This window comes from Primulina eburnea, chromosome 14 (assembly GCF_022965805.1).
Source record: "Primulina eburnea isolate SZY01 chromosome 14, ASM2296580v1, whole genome shotgun sequence".
NCBI lineage: Eukaryota > Viridiplantae > Streptophyta > Magnoliopsida > Lamiales > Gesneriaceae > Primulina > Primulina eburnea.
The window spans coordinates 29963020-29987253 of NC_133114.1; the positions used below are offsets into that span (position 1 = coordinate 29963020).

At 33.3% G+C, this 24234-nt stretch overlaps 2 protein-coding genes, 1 long non-coding RNA gene and 1 pseudogene across 3 annotated transcripts; 2 read left to right on the plus strand and 2 right to left on the minus strand.

Annotated features, from left to right (window-relative positions):
• Positions 1 to 4362: 4362 nt before the first annotated feature.
• Positions 4363 to 8425, plus strand: LOC140811489 (B-box zinc finger protein 22-like; annotated as a pseudogene).
• Positions 8426 to 8619: 194 nt separating this feature from the next.
• On the minus strand, positions 8620 to 11342 carry LOC140811488 (protein VTE6, chloroplastic). The gene is made up of 5 exons (XM_073169398.1): positions 10874 to 11342; positions 10000 to 10253; positions 9556 to 9679; positions 9136 to 9240; positions 8620 to 9017 (listed from the first exon to the last, which is right to left on the minus strand). The coding sequence occupies exons 1-5, from the start codon at positions 11267 to 11269 to the stop codon at positions 8925 to 8927; spliced, it is 972 nt and encodes a 323-aa protein (XP_073025499.1). The 5' UTR covers positions 11270 to 11342; the 3' UTR covers positions 8620 to 8924.
• A 6766-nt stretch (positions 11343 to 18108) lies between these two features.
• LOC140813001 (protein trichome birefringence-like 41) lies at positions 18109 to 22701 on the minus strand. Its single transcript, XM_073171403.1, has 5 exons — positions 22259 to 22701; positions 20232 to 20403; positions 19241 to 19416; positions 18949 to 19107; positions 18109 to 18493 (listed from the first exon to the last, which is right to left on the minus strand). Exons 1-5 carry the CDS (start codon positions 22534 to 22536, stop codon positions 18199 to 18201), a joined length of 1080 nt encoding a protein of 359 aa, XP_073027504.1. The 5' UTR covers positions 22537 to 22701; the 3' UTR covers positions 18109 to 18198.
• On the plus strand, positions 18116 to 18571 carry LOC140813002 (uncharacterized). Its single transcript, XR_012113809.1, has 2 exons — positions 18116 to 18333; positions 18405 to 18571. It is a non-coding gene; the product is annotated as an uncharacterized lncRNA (long non-coding RNA).
• Positions 22702 to 24234: the final 1533 nt, after the last annotated feature.

A 24234-nucleotide genomic window follows, 5' to 3' on the forward strand; every position in this document is an offset into this window, starting at 1 on the left:
TAGATTTTTATAGAGTCATGAAAAGTATAGTGGTATTCAAACTTGACTTTTTAAAAATCTATAGGTATCCAATATTTCCATAGATTTATAATGATTCTAATATAATTCTCTATGTACATACCTTAAAACTCTAGGTAAAATTATAAAAACTCAAAAATTGTCTTCTACTCACCCTAGAGATTTTGGTAGACTTTTAATAGAATAAAAAACAGCGTCTTCTCATTCCCACTCATATATCTCTCTTTCTCACTCAAAAGACGGTGTTTTCTCCTCTCTAAAGACAAATCGGGGGTTTCTCCAAATTTCAAAGGTAGGAATCTTTTCTTGAATCGTTATTGATTTGATAAAAAATATATTATGATTTCTATATATTCAAATCATGGTGAGTTGACGGATTTTCCACAAATCTGAGAGAAAAAAAGATGGCGCCATTTGAAAGAACACTTGAAAATGTATCACCCTCATCTGTATACTAGAACGACAAAGATTTGAAAAGATATGAGAAGCTTTTTGGTCGTTGGTATACTAATTTCTTAGAGGGAAATAACGTCGGAGCCACTGGACATTGGGAAAATATCTGGTTTTCTATCTTCTCAATAATTCTTAACGATTGTTATTACGGATGGGAAAATAAAATGGGATTCATATGTTATAGTTCGTCTTATGTTAGGATATTTTATATTTCAAATAATTATGTGAAATTTTGATAGTAACAATTTTTATGTCCTATCAGTTTTTGAATTATAGTAACAATTTTTATGTCCTATCTTTCAATCTTAGCGGATGATTTCACAATGGTCAGGAATTAGGATATAAAAATCTATTTTAATTTTATATGCATCTATATATTGGAAGGTGAGGAGGAAATGCATCATATGATGAGGCTTTGTTTTCTTGAAATAAATTTTTATATGCATCTATATCTTGCTCCTCACCTTCCAAAATATAATGGCATATGAATGAATAATATATATTTGAATACACAACACACACATGTTGTTAGCATATTGTTATATCTTAGCCGATGGTTTTGCAAGATATAACAATAGGCTAACAACATGTGTGTGTTATTTATTCATATGTCATTATGATGCCCAAATTTCTTAACAATTTTTGAATAGTCTTGAAAGAAGGCGTGTTATCTAAGAGAAAACCAATGTTTCCCAAATCATCATAATAATGAGTAAGTTTGACATATTAATATCTAATATTGATATATTTAAGGTATTCAATAATATTAATTCTATTGCATTGTTAAATGTCGCACAGTAAAATTTATTTATATATGCTTATAAATTAAAATTTTATTGATTAATTATTTATGCATGTTGAATAGACATGGAGATTGAAATTTTAATTTTGTTAAATTGAATTGTGATTTTTTTTCATATATTAAATATATTTACTTTTTAAATAAGTAAATTTATTTCAAAGTGAAGATGTTATTTATGTTAAATAATTATCAGTTCGAAGAAATAATATATATTGAAATTTTGATTTTGTTAAATTGAATTGTAACTTTTTTTGCAAAAAGTCTACAAAGTCTACAAATATTTATCAAAATCTTGCAAAAAGTCTACAAAAGTCAATGGAATTATATTTATAAATCTGTGATATTCTACAAAAGTAAATAAAAATCTACCAAATCAATGGACATCTATCATTTCAAAAATTTGGGCCCCTTATGGGGCTGGGCCCTGAGACAACGTCTTGGTTGACCTCATAAAGGGTACGGCTCTGTGTGTATACGTAACATATATTATTTTATATAAGTATCATACAATATGTTTTATTATAAAAAAATTAATATTTTATATTAAATTTAGCTTTAAATGAAAGGAGGAGGTTGGGGTGATTTAAATAGAGGAATAGAAAAAGTGGAGAAATAAGATATAGATAAGGTGGAGCTGTGGCAAACAATTATCATATGTTTAATTAGCTTTGAAAAGTATCGAGCATAAATTTTTTGGGGTGAGTTTTTAGGTGGTTTTCAATTTTTATTGTAAGGAGGATAATGTTGGGATTAAAGAGTACTATAGCATTATTCATAGAAAAATATGATTGGATTATGAACTTCAGCTAATGTCTAAAATTTGATATCTTAATATCATATTAGTCATAGATGATTAATTTATTGTGTTAACTACTTTTTTGTAAAAAATTTAGACTTTATATAATATTTTCATATGATCTTATATGATATATTAGGTTTTGATATAAACATAGAATCGATAAGTTAAAGACTTGTCTTGACGAGTGAATATGTTAGAATTCTTAGTTGAGAGCGAGATATCATCTGAGATGAGTTTATACAACATGATTATTTAAATCAAAGTCTTCTAGTGAAATTTTATCTATAACAGAATAAAATGGAGACCTAAAAAGATTTGATTGAACTTTCAAAAACACACTTGCATGTTCAATCGCCTACTTTTATACTTTAACTCAGACACATATCTTTTATCAATTTTCATAATTTATCAATGTAACCAAAAAATTTAATATATTGACTCGAATTATTTCCATATTTTTATATAAGTTACTGGACTGATTTACATGCTATATATAATATGATTTACATGCTTATATATATATATATATATATATATATATATATTTTTTTTTTTTTTTTCATTTTTAGATTTATAGCCTCCCCAAGATAATATTTAAAATGCATGTCCACATGCTTGTATGGAGCGCGCATAAACTACAACAAAGAGTATTGGCTGGTTGGTTCATTTAATATATAGATACAACCACCTAGTCTACACAATCTATGGTAGTAATAATTCAGTTATTGTCGAATTTTCGCAATGATAAAAAATTAAACCAAAGTAAAATAATAAGTAAATTAATAAATATAAAAAAATTGAATTTTTAAATTTATAAATACATTCATAGATTAAGCAACTATGTTAATCAGTAAATAGGCAAAAACTTGTGTGAAACGGTAACACGAGTCGTATTTTGTGAGACATATATATTATTTGGGTCATCCATGAAAAATTATTATTGTTTGTGCTAAGAGTATTACTTTTTATTGTGAATATCGGTAAAGTTGACCCGTCTCACAGATAAAGATTCGTGAGATCGTCACACACGAGAGACCTACTTCACTAAATAATATAGGTTGCCTAAAAAATCTTTCTTCTTTTATATTATATTAATTTTCTAAAATAACGATAAGAAGTTAGAAGTGCTATGATAAATAAACTATTATATTTAATTATAAAACTCAGTTTGCCGAAACTTATAAATTATTTGTGTTTACTTTTATGGAGCAAAATATATATAAGTATATTTAAATGTTTTCCAAACATTTTTCAAACTTTATATTAAAATTTAAAAATATTATTCTTAACAGAATGAAATTAAAGTTCCATAAAAGGAATTTTCCCAAATTTATGTTATTTGATCATAATAATAATAAAAAAAATCAATGCAACGAAGGTGCGTGCCACGGTTACTTAGTTGTATTGTTTTTGAAAATAAAGTTTTAATAATTCCATAAGTATTTTAAAATTTTGAGGTGACAAGTAACACGAAACCCCACACCAGCTGAGCTTATTTGGCTTAACCGCCTCACTGACACCACACACGAATCAACATATTTTAATAATAATATCTATTAGTATATCATAAAGCAATAATATCTTAGAATTACTATAACCAAAAAAAAAAAGATTACTATTATTATTATATTATAAATAAGTAACACTCTAGAAAAATATTTTGATTACGTCACTTCAAAATTGAATCAACACTTTATTTATAATTAATTTACTAATTATTTATATAATAATTTATTTAGAAAACTGCTCACAAATAAGAAATATATATTTTTAATTAATTAACTAAATATTTTTAGATAACTATTTAAAAAAAAATCAATTTTTTAAGAAAGAAATGGAGAATTACTATAAATAAATAAAAAAACAAAACTTGTATAAGACAGTCTCACATATCGTATTTTATGAGACATATATCTTATTTGGGTCATCCATAAAAAAATATTACTTTTTATACTAAGAGTATTATTTATTACGCTCACAAGAAACCTACTCAAATAAAAATCATTCGGGATAGTTATATACAAATATATAGTTAATTTTTTTTTTTTTTGAAAAGCAAATATATAGTTAATTAATTAAATATATATTGTTTATTTTTGTGAACATTTTTTTATTTTTGTTCATATAACTTAATTAAAAATAAAAAATATCAATGTAATTTTAAAATGATCATTCACAGTTGTTCTAAAGTACTTCGTTTTTTTTTATAACATACTATAGAAAATAGATGATAATGTATAAATAAATAATAGAAAGCCACAAAAAAAAAAAAGAAAAAAAAAATGAAAATGGATCCATTAAGCATATAGCCGAGTACCAACCATGAACTTATAGCCTAGCCTCCTCTCTTTTTCCCTCTGTTGAAGGAGCTTCATCTGTCAAAACCAACCTTAGATTTTTCCTTTCGTTTTGATGTTTTTTTCCGGAAAGTTTTAAGCCAATTAGGATGAAGATACAGTGCAACGTTTGCGAGGTGGCGGAGGCGAACGTCCTTTGCTGTGCAGACGAGGCGGCGCTTGTGTTGTGACTGTGACCAGAAAGTGCACAACGCCAACAAGCTCGTCAGTAAGCACCAGAGGGTTCCGCTCACTGGCTCGCATACCCAGATGCCCAAGTGCGATATTTGCCAGGTTCGACCATTAGTGTTGTGTATCACACTTTTGAGGCCAAAATTTTGTAGAGTTGTAAGAATCAGTACATCTTGTGTTTAGCGGATGGGGTGGTGAAAGTTAATTGAATTATATTTATTTTTTCGGTTTTTTTGTTTGAAGTTTGACCCGAATTGATAGTTATTCTGGAATTGTTATAATTGCAATAGTGCTCAGCTGTTGAGGTTTGACATTTTGTCGGTGGTTCTCGAGGGATGGGCATATTCGAGATTCTTTTAATACTGTTTGGTGCTAGTTGCAGTGAGCTGTTTAGATATTTTTTTCGGCTCAGATCTTTATTTATTCTCTTCTGTGGTTATTGACGTTCAATCTAATTCTAAAAGAAATTAAAATAGTGCTGTGTAACTTGGTGAACTTCATTTCCTACAGAGACGTACGAACCTACTGGTGAAGGACTCAAACGAACGTAGATAAAGTTATCTTCCTATTTTTTCTGCATTATCAACTTTTACTCCTAAATTGAATTGGGCATCCTTTCTTCTTGTTTGGCCACCTCCATGAGTCTGCTCCTGATTCCATGATTGTTTAATGGGCATTGGTGCATCTTGTGTTCTTTAATAATCGTGTTGGAAAGCAACAATTCGTTTGAATAAACAACAACTGTTTTCGTGATTACACCATTTCAATCTTGCCAAATATTATGTCCCATAAAAAATGATGATTAAAATACCCGTGAAGGAAATATGATCGAGTCATCATGGCCATCTTGTGCATTCAACTCAGCAGTTATACAGTTACCTGTTGGTGATGACAGTGAAGGACGTATATATTTTGCTTGCAGGTCACACTTGCCTTGATATGCCTTCAGGATTGTTGACATTTCATTTTAGGATATACTCAATATCCTCGATTTGTGCAGACCCTGTTTAAATCCCTGTGGAAATTGAGTTTTATGTCCTCGTAGAAGAATGTTTAGAATTCATCTCTTTTGATCCTTTTTGCCTAGGATTATATGGGCCAGTATTGAATTGTACCAATTCAGAGTGAGAAGTGGAAACTCGGGTCGATTGGGATGGATTCAACTGTCCTTTTTCTTGTGTCACCAGAATTTTAACTGACTTGTCATATAACTGACTCTGTGGGATGGACCAACTGTATTTTGTTTGTTTTTTAATTTTCTGATGCGCTATGTTTGATAATTGATAGACGTCTTGTTCACTTAATTAACCTATAAATGAAGTTGACATGTATGTCCATTCAGTCCAATTGTCCTGTTACTCCAATCATGCTGCCTGGCGCAAGACCAATTATCTTGATGAAGTTAATCTATTAATTATTGATGGTTTATTTCCTTGCCTAGAGATCAAAATGCTATCTCGAAAGTGTAAAATAATTGAAATGATGTATTTACTTCGAACCTTTGTAATTAAATGATGATATGACACTCCTTTTTCTTTCGTTTCTAGTTGTCATATAGAACATATATTGCTTTAGACTGACATTGACCAACAGATTTTATGATTTTCCATTTGATGGTGATGGTGATGGTGATGGTGATTTATTGTGCAGGAAGCGATTGGCTATTTCTTTTGTCTGGAGGACCGAGCTCTGCTTTGCAGAAAATGTGATGTCGCCATACATACTGCAAATTCCTTGGTATCATTGCACCAGAGGTTTCTGCTCACTGGAGTGAAAATAGGCCTTGAAGCTACTGACCCTGGTCCATCAATGTCTTCGGGGAAGACTCAATCCAATGAAAAAATCTCTAAACCAGAATCTTCTCTTCCAAAGAGGCAGAGGACCACCCAAGTTTCATCAATAGGTCAATCCAGTAAAAATTTACCTGTCCCAGTTAGCGAAGGTGGGAGTTTTTCATCGTTCAAGACTCCTTATACTGGAGTTTCTGCAACTGGAAGTATTTCACCATGGCAGCTGGATGAATTTCTTGGATTTGGTGATTTCAATCAGAGTTACAATTTCATGGACAATGGCTCATCTAAGGTATGCTTTTTGCGTCATTTATCTCTTCGGCACCTTGTCCTTGATTATCCTTGTATGTATACAATGCAGTTCATATTTTTTCATCGGTCATATTGATCATATACATGCTACTTTGTGGCCTATGTTGATGGTGACTTAGTTGACTTGCAGCTCTGGCGATAGTGCTAGTTGGTTCTTCTGAATCCATATTAATGATATTGACGCTGCCGTTCTTTATGAGCTAGTCGATTGGCTTGGAGATCAGCTCTTAGTTTTAGCATTTTTTTTCTTTGTATTGTGTTCTTCCTTGAGCATTCTTGGTTACAGTCTTGGGTGATGTCGTTCATCTTCAAAGTATTTTCTTCCGAATGGTGTCTGTTTAGGATGTAAATCAAAATCGAGCTTTTAATTTCTGTGCCATCGCATTCATGTTGGGCTTTAGGATTAACTTTGCACAGGTTTGGGATATATTTTTCATTTTTAAACCATTTTACCTTTTGTTATGTTACTTTTCGTACAGCTTTCACTCCTTGTAAGTTGAAGCATAGAGTTATCCCACGTGATCACCAGCAAAAAAGAATGAACTCTAGCAATCTCCATGGTTCATGTGTTTAATGAGTTTTTCCACTGTAGTATTTGCTTTGGACTGACATGTTTTTAAAAAAATGTGAATTTAGGCCAATCACCTCTTCACATAGCATTCTAGCATGTTTTTTTGCTACCAATTTATTTGCTATGGCGATATACGTCCCCAATAGCGGAATTTATTTTTCGTCAATAGCTCATGAGTATTTCTAGTTTAAAGGAGCTGGTTTTAACTCAGTATCATCTTGGACGGAGTTCCAATCAACTGGCAACCTATCTGAAATTATTTTTACTCCCATTTTGACTTGATCGAACTGCATCTATAAATGAGACGGCCCCTTTTCTTTTTTATATGTATTAATCAGTGATTGAGATTGTTACGGTTATTGTGATATACCACGGATGAAGTTATATTCCTTCATGAAGTTTATAACTATTGAAAACAGTCTTTGAGTTCAGTTCCAAAGTAGCTTTGTGACCACTTCAAACGTCTACTTCTGTCCTCTTTCTGTATGGCTTTCGCAATATATTTTTAACTAACACATGCGAAGGGGATGATTTAGAGCTAAACATTATCTTTCTTTGACCAAACTTCTCCAGGCAGATAGTGGGAAGCTTGGAGATTCAGATTGCTCCCCGACCATACAAGTTGCTGATGGAGATTTTGATGGTGATGAATATTTTGGACATGTCCCGGATACATTTTGGACGGTGCCACAGATTCCTTCTCCACCGACAGCATCCGGACTTTCCTGTCTTAAAACTTATCAAGATCCTTCCGACTCTGCTGCCTTTGTTCCTGACATATGCTCCTCAACCTTGCAGAATTTCAATCATCATGCTCACTCAAAGCGGAGGAGACAGTTTTGACATTTACACCAAAACTTGCACTTCTACCGTGATATTCGGCTCATAGGCATTAATAGAATTCTTGCCACTCAACCTCAGTCTGTTCTGTAGACAATTAGTTGTGGGATGATTGCTTTGGTGTGTTAGTTTGCTGTTCTTTTATTGTTCTAGTGTCGAAGGTTGTGGAATCAATTCAGATAGCAAGTATTTGTTAACTTAATATGATCGATGGGATGGAGATGGTTTGTTTTGAAAACGCTGGTGTCATGTATAAATTGGAAACCATAGAAAGCTGCATAAATATCCAGAACTTTTCCAACTTTTCTCTAATTTTGTTCTAATGTGCTAGTTAGATGCAACTTGAGCTAAAAAAAAAAAAACAGCTTCTGCCTGGCGTGGTTTTGTGGCACATGAGTCTGGAGGCAGTTTTCAAAGTCAAGAATATATAATCTGAAAATTCTGAAAATCTTGGATGTATTTATTTTGTCCATCTTTAGCAGCATTTCCTCTCTTACACTATGCTATATAAATGATCACCTTTCATGAAATTCGACCATGGATATGTTCAAAATATTATTTAAGTCTATCATGTGATATTCCGATCACATAAACTAAACAAATCATAGCTGTAGAGTTCTAACTGGGAATACATGTCTCCAGGAAAATAAGATCATTGGACGGCGTTATATTCTACCCTCTACCCTTTCCTCTTCTTAGGGTTCAAAAATATTTGAATCTATGCAGCATTATAAGCTTCAACTTCTGGATGATAAACCGACAATTATGCAATCGAGTTGTGGAGCAACCAGTCATCTCGACTCTGTGGTTCCTATGCAAGATTTTTGAGTACTAATTGCTGCATGAACACTGCTAAAATGCTGCCCATCGATATGTTGATTACGTTGACAGCATCGTTGTTTAACTATAAATCAAAGTGAAAAAAAGAGAGCAACATGAAAATCGGTAATACTTCAACCAACATGAATGTAATACAAATATTTCATGAAAACAGGTCACAGCATGATGATTATATAACTAACCCATCGAAATCCTTCTTTCTCTTGAAGTGTGGCACCTATGATACTTTCGCCAAAATTAGCAATCTGGGAAGCGATCACACATATGATGGCTTCAGATAAACTTATCTGTTTACACATAATTCTTCATCAGTTTGCCACATTCCAATGAAATAATTCACCGTCGTAAATTTTTTACTCAGCAGAAAACAATAAACATGAAGTACATCCAATGGCAACCATCTAGTGTCTCGTTTTGTTTTCTTCATTCTAAAGTCACCAAGTTCTTCACAGCATTAACTCATGTTGATAACATACATATACCTTACATATGTGTGCGCACAAGGAACCCAGAAGCATATATTTCAAGGAATATGGTGCAAATTCAAAATTCTTTTTTGCAATAAGCTTTGAAAAAGAAATGAAAGGCGATTACTTTTTTACCTCGCTCAGTATGCAACCAACAGAAGCAAGAAGAATCGAAGCTAAAATTCCAGCAACAGTTCCCTCAATGCTAATGGCTCCTTCTGTCCCCCTAGGGACTATCTTGAATGTCGTGACTAAATACCTATAGTATCAAGTAGACTGAAGAAAATGAATCCAAACTGTATCCATGTTTAGGAGTACTTTCACATCTTATTATATTTTAAAAGTGACGCATTTAAGGTTGTTAGAATATGAAGTATATGAGCATAAATATAAAAACCAGATACAATAGAATCAATTTCCCTCTTCCCTCTCAAACATAATCTTCTTCTTTTACAACCAAATCTTGTTAATTTATTTCTTCATACCTCTATTTCTCAGCATTAGTTGTTCAAAGGAATCACTAAGATGGGATCAATATAGAGTTGGAGTAAATAAAAACACAAGGAAAGCGGTACTAACGTTGTCTTGCCATACGCCTTTCCTATCTCGCTCGAGACAGTATCACTAAGTTTTGTGCAGAAACTAGCGACAAAACCAAGTTCCCAGAGGTGTGTAAATGCATCTCCACCAACCCCATAAATACTGAGGAAAGCACAAACACAGCCTGCAGCACTTGATCCAATCACACTTCCAGGTCCCCTTCTTCCTTTTCTTTTCTCAGCAATCCCTTGAGCCTCCTTTTGAGCCATTTTCACTTTTGTTGCCAAGGTCCCCTGAAAATTATAAGTTGATTAACTCGTATCAACTAATAAAAAGCACATGAAAGTTCCGGTAATCAGATCAGTAAACAGCATGATGATAATGCCAATAGAAACATATCCATATAAAAAACGTGCCTGATTATTTTGATATGAAAAAATCACCGTTTGTAGCACCATTCAAGAATGCAAGTGATAAAGAAAGTCAAAACCGATCAATTACGTAAATCATGGCAGATCTTTTTCTCCATATTAGTTAATTGTATATGCTGATTTCAGAATTAGCTAATTACAATTCTTGTATTTATTGCAATTCTTTTCATGTCCTTTAGCACCGATACATATTGCACTAGTAATCATCATACAACAAAGATCATTTCCTATTTTCTGTTGTCTACCTTTTCTAAGGCCAGAAGCGATAAATAGACTAGTTCGCCGGCTCGAACTCAACCTCGAAACACAGAACTTATTAATCATTGACGCCCAAATAATGACTAAATAACTTTTACATCCCAAATCCCAATAAAAATAAGTACACGTGAAAGGCGTGATGGCACCTTAAGTTTTCAGGAGTCGAACGCAAAGTTGCAAATGCGTACAGGAGAAAATTAAAATAGATTGGATCCTTAGCTCACAATGACAAAGTATGAGGCAACAAGAAGGAACCCAGAAGAACCAAAGGCACGCCAAGTAAGGGTGCCAAGCAAGAACGCCGCAGCAATACCGGAAAATGATAACCCCGACACGAGAATAGGAGAGCCCAGAAGAAAGATCAATAAGTTGTTCAACACAGCATTCTGCCACGTGAGCGGCGATGATTGGACTAACTGAATGGCCCGTTGCAGCAGGCCTGTATCAATATCAGCTCTTGCTGCTTGAATGCTGGTTGGCATTCTTTTCTTGATAGTGGAGTTATTGGGCTTGGAATTTGAGGTGGAAAGGAAGGATTTTGAGGTGGGTGATGAGAAATTGGGAAGAAAATACGAGGGCTTTGAGGTGTGAGAGAAGGAACTCGAGAGAAAAGTCGCCATATTTATAGGTCGCTTTGGGTTTTGTTGAGAGGAATGACGCAAAATTTCATTTAGAAGCGATTTGGTTGTGTTGAAAACAGAAGTTCTACAGACAACTGACAGCAACACCTCACATAATAATAATAATTATTATTATAATATAAGAGCTAGTGTGATAACATCTCACGAATCCTAACATGTGATACGAGTCAACCCCAAGACCGTACCTATTGTGAGGCGAGAGAGGCTATCGCCTCAGGCTCAGCCCTCACAGGGGCCCAAAAAAAAATCATTGGTCTCATGTTGTTGAGACATGCACCTAAATAATATGTACATTGGACATTAAAAAAAAATTAGACATTCACCTATTGAAAACATGATTAAATATGATGATTGTATTCATTAGGATTTAATCAAATTATGTAGAGCCCAAACAATAAAGCTTCACGGCTCATTAATTAATTTTTTAAAAATTTTGTATGCATAAAATAGTAATGTTTGTCCAATATATTTATTATTTTATCTTGTGTCAATTAATGTGTTAAACTTTTATACTTTATTTCTCGATTATTTGGCTTCTTTTTTTTGAATTTATGTAGTTGAGCTCATTTCAAAAAATAAAACACAAAAAATTGTGATACTTACCTATTTTACATATTTTTATTTTCTATTTTCATGAATAAAATATTATATTTATTAGTTAAAACAAATCAAATATTTTTACAATATTGATTCATTTATATTTATCATTTTATTATTTTGATAGTTTATATTAATAAATTTCAATTTTAGCAACATATTTTACAATTTTTGTCAATTTCAATCTTTTTCCAATATAATTGTTCATATGACATTGCATTACGTTAGAGCCATGTTGATGTTGTGGCGCACGAAGGAAAAAATCGTAAAGAGATAAGTATATAACTCGTAAATTATATTTTCTTATATCTTTTGTTTGGTTATTTTTAATTTACAAATTGAGCTTTACGGTTATTTATCACAAAAAGATTTTTTTTACGTATCGCTTCAGGCCCTGTGAATCACAGGTACGGCTTTGGTCAATCCTACTCAAATTCACAATAAAAAGTAATACTCTTAGCATAAAAAATAATATTTTTTTCATAGATGACCTAAATAAGATATCTTTATCATAAATACGATCCGTGAGACCATATCACACAAATTTTTTCCTAATAATAAATTGTCTTCGGGGAAAAAGTTGCTTTTTTTCCCTTTTGAAAGTTAAATAATAACTAAATTTTCATGTTATTCTAATTATAACTAAATGTATATATTATTTATATATAATTACCATTTATGTAAACATTAACACGTACAAATTTGTTTGTTTCTCACGTAAATTACAAAAATTATTAGAAAATCAAATGTTGCTGTCAAACTTTTTAATTTGTTTCTATTTAATTTTCTAAAAGATGGTTTCACGTTGTCCAAAACATAATGAGTATATTTCTTGTGAAACGATCTCACGCATCAGATCAATCATTTTTCATATTTACAATAAAAAATAATAATTTTTTACATAAAAATAATAATTTTACAAATAGAGATCGGAGCTGCTACGAGTTAATTGTCATTATAGGCATTAATTACATTGGTACTCAAAATAATTTACTAGACTTCAACAATAAGCTTCTTTGTGACATTATGAAATCACTAATATTAGATAAATTTAAAATTCTTATCATGAAATTGATATAAACAAAGGGTTTCGATGGTTACTCAATCTTAATTTCATTAAAACCATGTCTGTATATAATTAATTCTTCTGAAATTGATCTGTAAAACAGTCGCATATATAGTTAAACCATCTATTTGTGTTGTGCTCCGATATAACATTGCATATTCATGTCTTCTGTAAGGTTGCGTTTGGTTTGAAGGATAAAATAATGAAATGATTAATAGAGAAATGATAAAAAGAATGATTGAAGTAGAAATATAATATATAATGATAAAATAATATTATGTTTGGTATGATGGTTAAGAATGAGATAATTAATAATTTTTTGATGAATTGACAAAATTACCCTTCCATTTTTGCGGCGGTGGCCGGCCGAAATCGGCGGCGGCGGTTCGGAGGTTGTCGACCGGAAGCGACGGCCGGCGGTGGTGGTCGGCCTTTGGTGGGAGTTGCCGGTGGGCGGTTGATGAAAGGAAGTGGCGGTGAGTTTGGATTTAGAAGAAGGATAAAATTTGAAAAATAAAATGGATTAAGAGTGGATAAATAATCTTAGGAGGTGAGGAAGTATTATTTTAAACTATCTAATATAATCTAATCATCCATACGGGGATTAACTTGACCATCAATATGTCGGCAAATAATGCAAATAGGAAATGCATTTATTGCATTTCCTGTAGTGATCAAATTCATTGATTAAAACATGGGTAGGCAGAAACTTGCGAAAATTTCAGAGGAGAAAACGCGTTTTATACGCGTTTTCACACGGACCAGGGGCTCTATAAATAGAGCTCCCCCTTCATTCTGAAATCATCCCTTCTTCGAGTTTTCTCTCATCTTATAAGCATTTGAGTGCTTAGTTCTATAATATTTGTGAGGTGTTTTGTTCTCCTGTATTAAGAGAGTGTGTGTTCTCTTTGGAAATACAGTGAGTGAGTTGTACACCACAAAATATTATAGTGGAATTCTTTTCATCTTGCCCGTGGTTTTTACCCAAATAATTTTTAGGGGTTTTCCACGTAAATCTCGGTGTCTAGTTTAAAATTTTATTTTCGGGTTTTATTATCTCAAATTCCGCACGTGGGACCAACACAATACACAAGTGGCTGCAATCCACTCCGCCCCTCACGTGCACAGATGGGTGCCCATCTTTTCTCAACAGAGTCTGCAATAGTATATCCATAAAAGCTACGGGCTTTTTCATGTTACGCAGCACGATAACTAGCCAATTCATTCATCTTTTGGACATGGTTGATCGGAGAAAGTTTTGATGAGCTTAGAGAACTTCGCTCTGCCTTCTCTGTGACCCGGACATCAACAAGATTTATAGCAATAGAGCATTGGAAACCCCCCCTTTTTCTCAAGTAATTCCTACCAATGGCCGATTTGCTTCTCGTAGAGCACCTCAGAATGTCAACTCTAAATAGATCATCCTCATAATATAGAACAACCCATGAGTCAAAGATTTTCAAGATTCTTGCAAAATCTCAACAAGATTCTCAGTAATCATACATCAAAGGCTTTATTCATTTTTTAATTATTAATTTTTTTAAAAATTTAGGCCCCAAAAAAATATGGGCCTGAGGCCTGCCCTAACTCTGGATAGGATCGGCCCTGCCGAATCTCCAGGAGGTCTCTCCCCCTCCGAAGGCCCCCCCTTCCACCGGAGTCCTTTGCCCAATGCAGTTCTTTGATGGTTCTTTCCATTCGCTACCGCTGATCATCATCATAATTATGCCAACAATTCAAGATGAGCTAATTAGAGTATTGTTGTTATATATAATAATGGATTAAATCAATGCTTTTGATCGATCTTACTTGTAATGAACCGCGGAGATTCCTTGATAAAACAGAGAACAACTTGGTGGGATCGATGTTGGAATCAACCCACTTAGCCCGAGTTGTCAGAGCAATTTTGTATGCCTCCATTCGATCCATGTCCGAGATTATCTTGTCACGGCCAATTTGATACTTGTCCCATTTGCATCCGTCCGATTGTAAATCTATTATTTTTTCTTAATTTCGGTCCAATTCTTGACGCATCATCAAAAAAGTCAAGATTTTCGATTTCATATCGACATTTTCTGATATTACATCAACTATTAAATAAAATAAGCGGAAATTGAACAAATAAAAAAACCATTTTCCCATTTTAAATCCTACGTCTGAAGTCGGCCCGTGTGGGTCCACCAGTGATAGCTGTTGAAGATTAAGACATCGACTCCGAGCTATAGGTCGCTGCCTACGAGTGTATCAAGCTGGACTGCTGGAGTGTGCGGTTCGCTAAATCTACCAGGAATCCATTTTTCATTAACATGATCGAAACTCCATATTCCTTTAATTCGTTCAAAAAACAAAAATATGTCAATAAAACTCGATCGGGCATTCCCAATCTTTTGTTACCACACTAAGAATCAAAGTTTTAGCGACTGAAAAACATAAAGATTCAGAGATGAATTCTACAATCACATGATAAAATTACCAGAAATGATCCCACATGCATGATCATCTCGATGGAAGAAATTGGATATTTCCGGAAAGGCAAGACTCAAGAGTAGTGATCATTCCTCGCGAGCCTAAGGTGAAATTAGAATTCGGGAGTGCAGAGTGAAGCATACACCCCAGTGATTGCCACTGGTTTTCACTCAGTGAATCCCCCACAAACATTATCTTCTTGCCTCTCATTTTTTTCCAGAAACACCTTCCCATCAAACCTGGCACGTCAAATTAATACACCAATCTGTTAAATCTTTTTCAATCTAGGCTCCTTCGACTTTCTACGTACTCCCATTACCCAGAGATTAACAGGCAGCAATGTACCTGGAAACGTCACAATCAAGTGGCTTCCATCTATATTTCAGGTACATTTTATCAGGCCTCCCGTTTTTCAGACAATCGAGTCCAATGTTGCTGAAGGGGCACTGGGATGCATCGTAAAGTGGATAAGAATCGTCGAAAATCCAGCTTCCCTTGAACAAATCACAGCTTTTCAGTTGCTTTTGTTCCTCGAATGCTACAGATTTTGCCAGTAGAAAAGAGATAACAATGGCAAACAAGTGACAGAGGGGCGACAAAGGCTTGGAACCCATTCTGTATTGGAGAGAATCCAAGTTGTGTTGGTATTTATAGTGTATTTCACTGGTTACTTAGGGAAAATTATACTTTTGATCCCTTAGTTACCAGAAGTTGTAATTTTAGTCCTTTTAATTATTATATATATATCAAATTGTGAAGAAAAAAAAAGTTTCTTAAAATATTCCCTATTCAATATTAGGCAAAAATTTGTATGAGACGGTCTGACGGTCGTATTTTGTGAGACATATATCTTATTTAAATCATTCATTAATTTTGATCCCAGTATTACCAGGAGTTGTAATTTTAGTCCTTATAATTATATATATCCAATTGTGACAGGAAAAAAAACGTTTCTCAAAATGTTCCCTATTCAGTCTTAATTTAAGAATTATGATAACTCTAATTTCCGATAAGTAATATAAATTACAGCAAAACTATAATTAGATTAAATCGATATTAACTATATGGAATCCACTAATTTCGATTTTAAGTTGGTTATGAATTTTGAAACTAAGTGTGTCACCATACTGTGGAAATTTAAAAATGTTTTTTTTTTTGGAAAACAAAAGACAGTATATGGTACGAAATGTTTCCTTAACATATATTGAAGTGCATTTTAAGACAAATAAATTAAAATATGGTAAAAGTAGTTACTCGACAGTTGACAAATTGCAGTTGTATAGTTTGGCTATCCTGTTTTTTTTTTACAGTAAAACCTGTAATTTTATTCAAAAATTTCAAGGTCTAATAAGATTACAAGATTTATTAACCAAAGAGGAAAAGTTCCTGGCATCCACACAAACAAGGATGAGGAAGAAATAGCAAAAGAAGCTAAATAATGTGCTACTTTATTCGCTAAGCGCATCACATGGTTCAACGTTAAGGAAGTATGATTACTCATAAGTCGTCTGATATCAGTTGCAAAAGTGTCAACATAGCTAAAGTCCTCTTCTGGACGTGTGAATGCTTGCACAGCCAAAAGAGAATCCGAGCAAATTTGATGAAGTTGAAGATGATGATCCTGCTACACCAAAGAGAGTCCCTCGGCAATAGCTGTTAGTTCAGCTATAAGAACAAACTGTGGCTTAGTAATTTTCTTCCCAAACGCCAACATAGGTTGGCCCTCGTCATTGCGCACCACTCCCCCTATTGCAAAGCTAGCAGAGGCCTTCTTATACGCTACATCAACATCCAATCGCAGATGATTCAGGGGAGGAGCTACCCAATTTTTCGAGGAATTTACGGGTTCAAGATTGCTAGGATATGTTAACAACTTTCGGGCCTCCTGAAAATCATGAAGCAAATGCTCACACCATTCCGCATTCGCCACCACATTTCTCGCGTCTGAGTCATGAACCTTTTTTAGTCTCTCTGACCAAATTGCATAGGCACGAATTGCAAAAAATTCAAACTCCATTCTAGTAAGTTTCTCCTTCATCCATTGGGCAATAACCAAAACCTCTATATGGCAAACTTATTTCAAGAACCTCCAAAAGATTGTTTTTTTTTCCAACAAGCTTTAACAGCCCGACATGAGAACAAAGCATGGCTCGTGGAATCCATGCCAAAATGACATAGCAAACATGCACCAGATGTAGGGACATGATGAGCCATCAAGTTTATCGACGTAGGGTTGAGATGATGAACCACACGCCACCAAAAAATGCGAACCTTCGGAGGAACTGAAAGAGTCCATAAAAATTTCCACCAAGTTTTGAGTTGTGATTCTGAACTATGTGCTGGAGGCTCGTAGAAGCCAATAGCAGTTTTATTAGTGTAGACTTGCATTTTCCTTTATTTTAAATCATATATTTTCTCGAGTAAAAAAATAAAATATCTAAAAACCTCGATTTTGAAATATATAGTTCTTTCTCTAACATTGTGCACCACAAAAGTCGCAGTCTCAAACCAATTCGTCCGCAAAAGACATGTATGGTGAGGATAATTTGAATATCACATTCCAATATAGAAATTTAATTCATATTGTTAAAATCATACCAATCGTCTATTTCATGGACAACCATATGAATTAGGTAAAATAAATTGATAGCTAGGAAAGAAGTTGAAAGAATTATTTTCATCACAAAAATTGTCTCCCGCTCGTATAATCCAAAACGTTTCCTAAAACTTCTTTGGAAACTCTTGTCAGGTATCAATGACTGAATATATATTTCTTCTTTCAAAGAATGAGACTGTAAAGAATTTGGTTCCAGGTATCTGGAACTCCAGGCAGACACCAATGGCTGCAATCCATCCCCGCTTCACCGCTGAACCCGTAAATGGAAGGATGCCCATCTTTTCGCAGCAATGACAGGTTTGTTACGTCCAGCAATTTCGTAGGTTTCTTGATTGTGCTCAATACCCTTTTTAACACTGTTAATGCAGGTGGCAAGCCTCCTGGATATGTTGATCCCAGTAGGGGTTCTTTCTGGCCGACACAAGATTTTGCACGTGGTTCTCCCCATAAGCTCCCACTGTTAAATAAAAAGAATTCAATAAATGAGGCAAAATACAACATGATTCATTTAAAATTCATCTTATCTGAACAACTCCATGCAACATATTTTTTTCAATGTTTTCTATCATAGTGTTGCCCTGGAGTTTAGAAGTCTGATTGAAGGAAATTTCTGAAAATGTGTCTTGGTGATTACATCACATTAATGGCCCCTAGGATGCTCTGTATGCACGTATTCGAAATTATGATCCTCATATGATCAATTGTCTTTTGGGATGATGATTAACGTTATACTATTCCAGATTGAGAATATTTTTAGTGTAACTTGGCTGTCTTATAAAATAACATCTTTTCTCTAAGCTTCTTCATCTGTTAGGCCTAACATTTCATCCAAATCCTTGTCAGATATGTTAATCTACCAACTCGCGTATAAAAATATCATGTGCAGTGAAACTCTATCACTTAAACACTTACTTGTAATGTGAGGGAGATATCCCCTGAAAGAAAACTTTGGTCTTAGCAGGATCGATGTTGGCATCCACCCAGCCTCCCCATGTAACAAGTGCTTTCTCAAAGGCCGCTGTTCGGTCCATGTCTTTGTATAACTTCCCTCGTAGTTCAATATAATCCCATCTGAAAACACAACAATTCAATGACGGTACTTGGCAAAACTGAATTACCAACTTGTGACTCTTATTTTTCTTTGACAGTAATAACAGCAGTAACAAAGATAATCTCAAGACATTATTAATATAGTTGAACTCACGGTTGGGTAGGTCCTCTACGATTCCACCAATGCCATGTATTGAACACTAACATGTCAATCCCCTTCCACAGCTCGCCGCCTTCAATGGAGTCCAGTTTTAGTATTCGACCCTTCGGTTCCCTTACGACATCCACCAGAAAAACATTGCGATCAAGCATTACTTTAACTCCGAATTCCTACATTGTCAAATGTGATTTTGAGATGCAAATTTAGCTTTAGCTCAGCTATATATAATCCAAGAATATGAATTAAGGACACGCTAAATCCATCGTGACTTAACAGTGAACGAGTTTTACTCAACATTATGAGTCGAAAGTCTCTTCCCCTTGAAGGGAGAAACAAGGAAATTGACCTACTTGTGAGAGAAGTTATGCTTCTTTTACAAAAACCATAATAATCTGGTAATCTTCTAATACATTTGCGATAGCTTGACGAGGACTTTTACAGGAAGGACTTCCATAGGATATAAAATGCAAATCAGCCTTTGTGATTTTAGCTAAGCTCTTGTTGTCCCGACTTTTCTATTCAACTCACCTATTTCATCTATCGTTTCATAGGTTATCCTGGTGATGGAAATGGCGCACGTAAACCATCATCCACATAATGGAAAATTTATAATTTTTGTGATTGATGAGAAGTAGAAAATCTGAGTAACTTAATCATGAATGAGATCTACCAAACCAATCAACGCACTTGGTAAATAAGGAGAAACATGTGACAAACAATAAAGGAAGGAGGGGTAGCGGTGCGGAATTGGAAGGACCACTTTTTTTTTGTTCTTTTTCGTTTGTTTCAAGCATCATGGTTGTTGAGATACAACTTCCAAGAGGCCAAGAAAAGATAACATACTCGTACACGCAAATTTAGTTAGTTAAATCTGAAAGAGATGCACTTTTTAACATAAAAACGTCAATTTCCACTGATAATTTTTATTGAAAAACTGTAAGGATCAAGAAAGTAATTACTGCAAAAATATTTGAAGGAAACTAACCGTCAAAGTGAAGGTGGAGACATCCTCTGATCTGGTCTCGTTGTATTTGATCCCGGGCACTGCCGTGTAAAGCATGCATAACAATGACTGCCATTGGTTTCTGCTGATCGAGTCTCCCACAAACATTATGCTTTTCCCTTTCAGTCTTCGCAATAATTCAACCCCATTAAACCTGCACGAATTTTAACCTTACATATATTGGTAACTTTTTTTTATTATTATTAGCCATCGAGGCACACGTGTTACGTGTGTCATGAATATATAAGACTAATGTATTAAACTTTCGTGATTTTACAACAACATGACAGTAAAAACTTTTGTACTTGATCCATGAAAAGCAAGGGATTCCAAAGCTTAAATAAATATGTCAAACTCAATTTATTACCTCACATGATATATGTATTGATCATAAAAAATAATATTTTTTTGAAGCAGTAATATTATATCATGTGAAATAATGATAAACTTCAACGTAAAAGAATTAAAAAAAAAGTCAAAAAATCGTCTAAAAAATATGAGAACCTTGCTAGATCTTGAAACATTTGAGTTTAAAATCTACCAACCAAAATATAAATTTGTCCGTAAATAAATCTATCACCTGATGTTAGAGACAGACATAGAAAATCTATCAAGGGGAGTTAGGGGACGGAAGAGTCGATTCATTATAAGATTTTAGATAAATAAATTGCTGATGAATTTTAATTTTTTTTATTGTGGATATAAAAAATTAATTTTATGAGAAAATAATCCAAAATTTAATTTCTTCTACCGACTGTACGTTCCTACTCGACAACAAGAGCACATGATATATAAATATAATATATATATATATATATATATATATATATATATATATATATATATATATATATATATATATATATATATATATATTGATTAGCAACACAAAGAATAATTGATAGTTTTGAATTGTGATGCAGACATTTTGAACAGAGTCATGACAATCATTTAAAAATGATATTTTGAAAAGGAGAGGAAAATGAAACTGATACCGCATTAAAATGGCTTGAATTAATTGCTAAAGATATCCGGATGGGGGAAAGTATTACAATATGTGATTAGAAATACAACGAATGAACAAACCACCGATGACAACTGGAACCCCACATGTCCATTGTAGATCATTTATTGCAATTCATACATCAGTTTATGACAAAACAATAATAAATCGTAGTATCTCCACCGTTGGAATTTTAGAAGTCCCTTATTTGTATTAAAATTTCAATTATCGCATACATCTTACATAGTATAATGTTAAAATGTTAAAGATTGGAACTTAAACGGTAAACCTATCCTAAAATTAACTCAAATAAATAAGATTGTCTAAGACCATATATACAACCCTCACATATTTTATTTAATCGATGCAAGACAATTAACATGCGGATTTATGTTATCAACATTAAGCCACACGGTGTCCTCATATGGTAGTTTGGATGGAAAGATACCGTGAGCTTCTGTCAAGAAGTTAAGAGTCAAATCTTTACCTGTTTTTGCAGGTTGCTGCTGCGTTGATAATTTGGATTCTCCGATCATTAAAAAAAATAATTATCAATTAAATCATTGTATGTTATTAATTCTTTATTATCTCGTCTCATGAACTAAACGATTTCTAAAACATTTGAGTGTAACTTTCCAAATATATTAATAAAATCTTGTATACGATATTAGATATAATAAAATGGCAATCGAAGAAGTAGTAGTTGAAAACTTTCAAATTTTGTATGGAATATATTCTAATGAAATTGACTGTCTTTCAAAATTATAATATTGGAGTTTGGGAATATAATGGTAAAAAACAAATTGCACCGACGAAACAGAAGAATAATTCACTAATCTATAAACGACAGTCGACAGCTCAAAACTCCACAAAACCCCAAGCTTTAACCGACCAAACACCCACATGCATCCGAACAAATAAAGAGCTAATTATGGACCAAAGAACGGCTACAGAAGACGAAATCATCAAACAAAGCTAGATTAACTGATTCACCATATATTTATACCTGGGTAGGCTGCAGCCATTGGGCTGCCAACTGTAGTGGAGGTACGACTCATCGGGGCGGCCATTCTTCTGGCAACTGAACTCCTCCTGAACGAAAGGACAGGCTGTGGAGTTGTACAGAGGGTACGAAGAGTCGCGTACCCACCTCCCATGGAAGAAGTCGCAGCTATCCTCCGACTTTGATTGGTGGAACAGAAGCGATAAAATTACCATACCGCATTGAATCCGAAAACTCATATCTGCGATATTTCGTTGTGTGCACACTACACACACAAACATGTTGTCTGATGTTAGAGAAAGTAGTTAGCTGTGTATATATATTTTGAGGGTGGGAACATGGTGAGTTGGTGACAATAAATAACAAAGACGGCGATATTTTTTAAATGGGGAATCGACGTGGAATTAATTTTGTAAAAAGGATTAAAATTTACTTTCAGACCGCAGAGCCTGCGGCGCAGATCCTCTTTCCAACTATGGAATTATGCGCCTTAAATTTTGGAGCAGTTCTATTGTGAGACGATCGCACGAATTTTTATCTGTGAGACGGGTCAATCCTACTCATATTCACAATAAAAAATAATACTTGTAGCAAAAAATGTAATACTTTTTCATGAATGACCCAAATAGATCACAAAATACGATCCATGAGACCGTCTCGCACAAGTTTTGTCTAAATTTTGAATGTACATAGTAGAATTTGAAAATGTGTATAAATTCACATAGTTGTGAAATATATGAGTATTTGATCGATGATCAACATTCGATTTTTCTGTTAATATTTTTTTGAGATGAGTTTTTTTGTACAGAATATATTTAATACGGTTTATTATTTATTTATTTAATTTGATTTGAAACGTGTATGAAAAAGTAAAAATTATAAGTTTTATGATAAAAATATTAAAAAATTTTTGTGAGACGGTCTAACGGATCGTATTTGTGAGACGGATCTCTTATTTGGGTCATCCATGAAAAAGTATTACTTTTTATGCTAAGAGTATTACTTTTTATTGTGGATATGGGTAGGGTTGACCCGTCTCACATATTAATATCCGTGAGACGGTCTCACATGAGACCTACTCAAATATTAATTAATTTTGGTACAAAAATGTACTTTTTTGATTCGATAGTTATAATTATAAAGTAACAAATTTATCATGTTCTCTTTCACATTAATTGCAGACTTGCAGTATATTGTACGGTTCAGACAAATACTTTGAGCTCTTCTTTTGTGTAGAAAAAATATAAAATCACCAAAATATAGTCCAAATACATCTAAATTTTTAAAAATAGCTATTTTCATTTATGGTTAAGAGTGTTCATCAATCGGTTCGATTTCATTTTCAATTTTTTATTTCGGTTTTCGTTTTACATATATATAATCTGATATCCGTATTATTTTTCTTCGATTCAGTTTTCCATCGAAATAGTTCGATTATTTCAGTCGATTATTTCGGTTTTGATATAATTATTTATAAGATAAAGATATAATAAAATATAATATGTTATCTTATATGATTTCTTATTAAAATATTAAAATATCTAAATGAATTACATAAAACAACAATCAACTAAATATTATTCAAAATAATTCATCATCCACTAATATCATCTCAAAAAATATATAATAAAAAATAAAATTATTAATTTAGTGAATTTCGGTTTTTTAAGTCAGTTCGAATTTGACATGTATAATCCGAAATCGGACCAAATAAATTTCAGTTTTAAAATTCATATCTGAATTATAAAATTCGATTCGGTTCAATACAGTGTTCGGTTTTTCCGATTTGGATTTTACCCCTAATTATGATCGTCACATATGTTTATAACGTACGAATATATGTTATAATTGTTAAGAAAAATTACTCGAACTTTATTAAGTTTGATATATCAATTGCATATGCCATACATTAGTTTGCAAAGCGCACACGCTGATTGAGTGTCTTCAAAAGATAGCGGGTTATATGTTGTGTATGTGCA

Excerpts from the sequence above, each read along its gene's own strand:
- LOC140811488 (XM_073169398.1), bottom strand. The coding sequence starts at position 11,269 with ATGGCGACTTTTCTCTCGAGTTCCTTCTCTCACACCTCAAAGCCCTCG. Across the intron at positions 10,254-10,873 it reads TTGCCTCATACTTTGTCATT|GGGACCTTGGCAACAAAAGT; the intron begins GTGAGCTAAGGA and ends TATAATTTTCAG. Across the intron at positions 9,018-9,135 it reads AGAAAGAAGGATTTCGATGG|TTAAACAACGATGCTGTCAA; the intron begins GTTAGTTATATA and ends TTTGATTTATAG.
- LOC140813001 (XM_073171403.1), bottom strand. The coding sequence starts at position 22,536 with ATGTTTGTGTGTGTAGTGTGCACACAACGAAATATCGCAGATATGAGT. Across the intron at positions 20,404-22,258 it reads AATGGCTGCAGCCTACCCAG|GTTTAATGGGGTTGAATTAT; the intron begins GTATAAATATAT and ends AAATTCGTGCAG. Across the intron at positions 18,494-18,948 it reads ATATCTCCCTCACATTACAA|TGGGAGCTTATGGGGAGAAC; the intron begins GTAAGTGTTTAA and ends TTTATTTAACAG.